General features: G+C 35.7%; 1 protein-coding gene across 4 annotated transcripts in view; it reads right to left on the bottom strand.

Moving 5' to 3' along the window:
* Positions 1-1,525: 1,525 nt before the first annotated feature.
* Positions 1,526-4,341, bottom strand: part of LOC103602411 (kinectin-like) — a 31,324-nt gene continuing 28,508 nt past the window's right edge. For all 4 annotated transcript variants that reach the window (XM_008586815.1, XM_008586816.1, XM_008586818.1 and 1 more), the window contains one exon: positions 1,526-2,016. In XM_008586815.1, the coding sequence (XP_008585037.1) occupies positions 2,012-2,016 (5 nt within the window). In that variant the 3' untranslated portion in view covers positions 1,526-2,011. The remainder of the gene's footprint in view (positions 2,017-4,341) is intronic.

The raw sequence follows: 4,341 nt of genomic DNA on the forward strand, positions 1-4,341 counted from the left end.
GAAATGTTTAATGTTCATTTATTAATTTTAAAATAACAAAATAACATACATGTTTTCATAAACTACCTTCATTTTTCAAAACAAACCAAAAAGAGCTAGTCAGAAGAGTGGCATTGCTTTACATATTTGCAAATCTCTCTAGTATCTGACTGAATAGAAGACAGTTGCTTCTGCATTCAATCTGTTTTGATTCATTGTTTTGGTTGAAATATATGAAAAAAATGTTCCTGGAAAAAGAGGAGTAGCCATTTCATATAATATCAGTGGATATTCTTTGATCCTACAGCCAAACTCCACAAGTGATAAATTATTTAAGATTAATCACAATATGGAGTCTGAAATCATATCAGTAAACTTTTTGCACTGTTATGTTAGAATCCATTGGTCCATCTAGCTCTTCTTGAAAGGACCTTTTACCCATTCATGACTTAACATTGTGCACTTGGTCATTTGAAAAATATTGGTTCACTGAGTTATACAGATCTTCCAGATGTTGACATGTTCCCAGTATACATATCAAAAAATCACATTCATTACTATCACTATCAATCTCATCAGAAAAGACGTTCTTACATGACTTTGATATTGTTTTTACTGAGTAGTAGTGAAAATATAGTAACTACTAAAACAGTTTGGAGCCACTACTTTGATACTTGCTGAAGCACCATCAGCGCAGACATCAATACAAAGGCAAATAACATCTTATTATGAAAATATTTTTGACCTTGCAAACTCCTAAAAAGGGTCTTGGGAATGCCCAGTGGCCCAGTGGTCTACAGACTTCACTTTTGAGAACTACCAAAGCAGACAATCCCTTGGAAAGTAAAATCGAGAGAAAATAAGAGAAGGCACATTGACATCCAGAACAAAGGAAGGGAAATAACTGGAGTAGTTTTTTAAGTTATAGTCGTATGGTAGTTTTAAAATTTACTCTAGTAATTTATATATACAGTGTGTGTATATATATATGTAATATATATATATATACATATATATACAATTACACACACACACACACACACGTGTTTATGAGTCTGAATAAGGCAAGCCAGACAACTTAGGTTGGAAGTTAGAATCCTGGTCCCTTACTTAGTAGCTGTTGAGGCCATGGACAATTTAATTACCCTCTTTGTCCTTCAGTTTAAAACCTTCCAACAAAAAAGACAACACATGTAAACTGTAACAAAGTGCCAGAAAAGGGAAACCAAAAAGCTATTATGACTTTAAAAAAAAAAAAATAGTAAAAGTAAAAAGAAAGTAGAGCTCCTCTACCTGAAGTGGGGGTGGTTAAGTCTGAAACCCTAAATGCTTGCCCTGTCCTTTTTGTAACACACAGCACTCCTGGGCATAGTTTACATTGCACAGAAACAGAAAGGACCCAGAGCTCCAGTTAGAAAGGTTTTATAAAAGCAACATAACCTATCTTATCTTTTCAATGGTTGCAATTAATAATCAAATTCTAAGTTATGTAGTTGTAGTGCTAATGAAATCTTTTAAAGTTCATTAAGAATTAGAACAAGTCAAGTTTGAATAATAAGCATCCCTTTATTTGCTGACGCATTACAAAAACCGATTACATTAGCAACAAAAAAAGTGTTTTCTTAAGTTGAAGTCAGAGGCAGTTACTCCCCAAAATGTTAAGTAAAACAGTGTACAACATCAGTATTAAAATGTTAAATTTTACATTGTCTTTACCACTTTGATCTTCTTAACAATTTTATTGAGCAAAATAAAAGATTACATGTTTATTTTATCTTTAGGAATGTAAAGGTCTAATTATTCAAACAGTTTTTATTATAAAACTAAACTCTGAAGGTGTCTACAGAGTTGGCTTTTTTTTTTCTCTCTCTCTCTCTTTAAATCAGTAGTCTAACAAGGATTAGAAAAGACAAAACTCTGTTCAGTGTTTCTGACAAAGTAGAAAGGGTGAAAACATAAATAAGGCTTTAATTTGGCAAAATATAATACAATGCCTTCTTGTTATCCTCAAATGAACAGTTTCCCAATTACTTCACTCTGTAAAAGATCAGAAAGAAAGAAATTCATTTTAAAATGCAGCAATAAAAGGCGATCGAAAGACATTTGTCAAACACCAAAAGTACATATTCCATTGGATCTAGCATGGCCCTTTTCAACTAGGCTCAAAGCAATTTGACTACAACGGTAATCAAAACAAGAGGATTCAGAAAAAAGAGCTTTTAGGTAGATATTTTTAAATGTGAGCCAAACCCTGTTAGAGAACACTTAAGAGAATACCCTTGGGAATCCATTTTTACTAGTCCTACTCAAGAGAATATAAAGCTAAAGTGAGTAAGCAGCACTAAAAAAAGATGAAACGTACAACTCTCCACCCATAAATAAATAATTTAAGTTCAGGCATAGATTTTCTGAGGTCATATGAAGCTTTCCAAGTCAGTTAAGACGACTAAAGAAATTAAACTTCAAAAGCAATTAGAGGGACTAAAAGGACTTAACCAAATGCTACATGTAACTTTTGATTTGGATCCTGGTTTGGGGAAAATAGCTATAGCTATTTTGGGTACAACTGTGAAAACGTGAATATGGGTTTAATACTGAATATTATAGAACTACTGTTTTATTTTTATGGATGTGTTAATGGTACTATGGATTTGTAAGAAAATGTTCTTGTTCTTAGGAAATATCATGGGTGACTGAAATTTACTTTCAAATGGTTTAACCTCAACAAAACATGTATAGACATAGAGAGAGAGAAGTAGGTGAAGGGATTTATGGATGTTGTACTAGTCTTTCAACTTTATGTATAAAATCTTTCAAAGTAAAAAGTTGGGAAGAAAAGAAAAACTGGAAAGTTAAAAAGCAAAGTTATCACCACCTATCATCTTCTCTAATTAAAACAGATAATCAGAAAGTCTACATAGGCCACTGGTACATTAAATTCTGAAGTGCTATGTAAACACGTAACAGAAAATGAAAACTGGATCTGTATGATAGCCAAGTGTTAGGTATAGAAATAAAAGCTAGTTTTTAACCTCTGTACTTCAACAGCACTACCAAAAGGACTTTTTCTTTGAGAAACAAAAGACAAATGCATCATAAGAATCTATTTGTCAAAGGGAATAGGGAGAGCACAAACATACAACACACACACAGAGCCTCCCCTCAATTTGTTCTAGATAGCATTGTAAAGCTTTCCAATTCGCTAATGACAAACCAAATACCAACTTTAGGAAAAAGTCAGAGTTGACTGAAGAAACTTCTAAGGATTAGACAGAATGAGGAGAAAAGAAAGCAGTGACAAAAGGGATTCAGAGTGCCTGAATTAGGGAGAACAGCACTAATTAAAAACACAGGCTCTGGGGGCCGGCCCGGTGGCGCACTGCTACAGTGCGCTGCTTGGGAAGCGTGGCGGCACTCCTGCCGAGGGTTCGGATCCCACATGCAGACCGGCCGCTCACTGGCTGAGCGAGGAGCAGGGGCAACACCAAGGGTTGCGATCCCGTTGCCGGTCCCGGTCCGGTACGGGCGCGACACTGAGGGTTGCGATCCGTTGCCGGTCACGAAAAAAAAAAAAGACAAAAAAAAAAAAAACACAGGCTCTGGATTCAAACAACCTTAACTTAAATCCCAGCTCACCCAGTTATTGGCTGTGTGACACTGGGCAAGTTATAAAATCTCTCTGAGTCTGTTGTAAAGTGGAAAGAATAATAATAACAATAATAATACCTACCTACCTAATGCACAGCGTTGTTGTAAAGATTAAACAGGTTATCACATATTGGAAGCATATTTATGCTTATAAGACATACTCTTGAAATGTCAGCTATTAAAATTATCAATCTCCCTCCACAGGATTCCCCAAACTAGTTCTAAAGTAAAGGAACCTGGGATAATGCAGTTTTCTGACCTGGTCAGAAATACACTTACAACACTTAGAAACCAGGCAAATGTAAAACATAAGTAAAAGTAAGTATCTGGGAGCAAAAAAAAAAGTATACCATAAAATATCAGTGTTGCCAATCCATACGAAAGTCATCTTAATCAATCTTCCCCCCCCCCCCCCAAAAAAAGGAAGAAGGGGATGGCAGACTTCTTTTTTTGGGTGGAGAGGGAATGGAAAATGGGGAAGACAACTTCAAAAAAAAAAAGAAAGAAAGGTTAAGACTTTCACAAATTAAGGATATAACCTCTACACACCTACCCCTACAGTTCTCAGAAATGCTAAGTGCTATGTATCAGGATTTAGAAAAACTTAGTTACTGCATATCACCTCTCTCATTTAAGCTTTTAAAAACAGCTTTCCGGGGCCGGCCCGGTGGCGCACTGCTACAGTGCGCCACTTGGGAGCGCGGTGGCGCTCCC

This window comes from Galeopterus variegatus, unplaced genomic scaffold, assembly GCF_000696425.1.
Source record: "Galeopterus variegatus unplaced genomic scaffold, G_variegatus-3.0.2 Scaffold4131, whole genome shotgun sequence".
Lineage (NCBI taxonomy): Eukaryota > Metazoa > Chordata > Mammalia > Dermoptera > Cynocephalidae > Galeopterus > Galeopterus variegatus.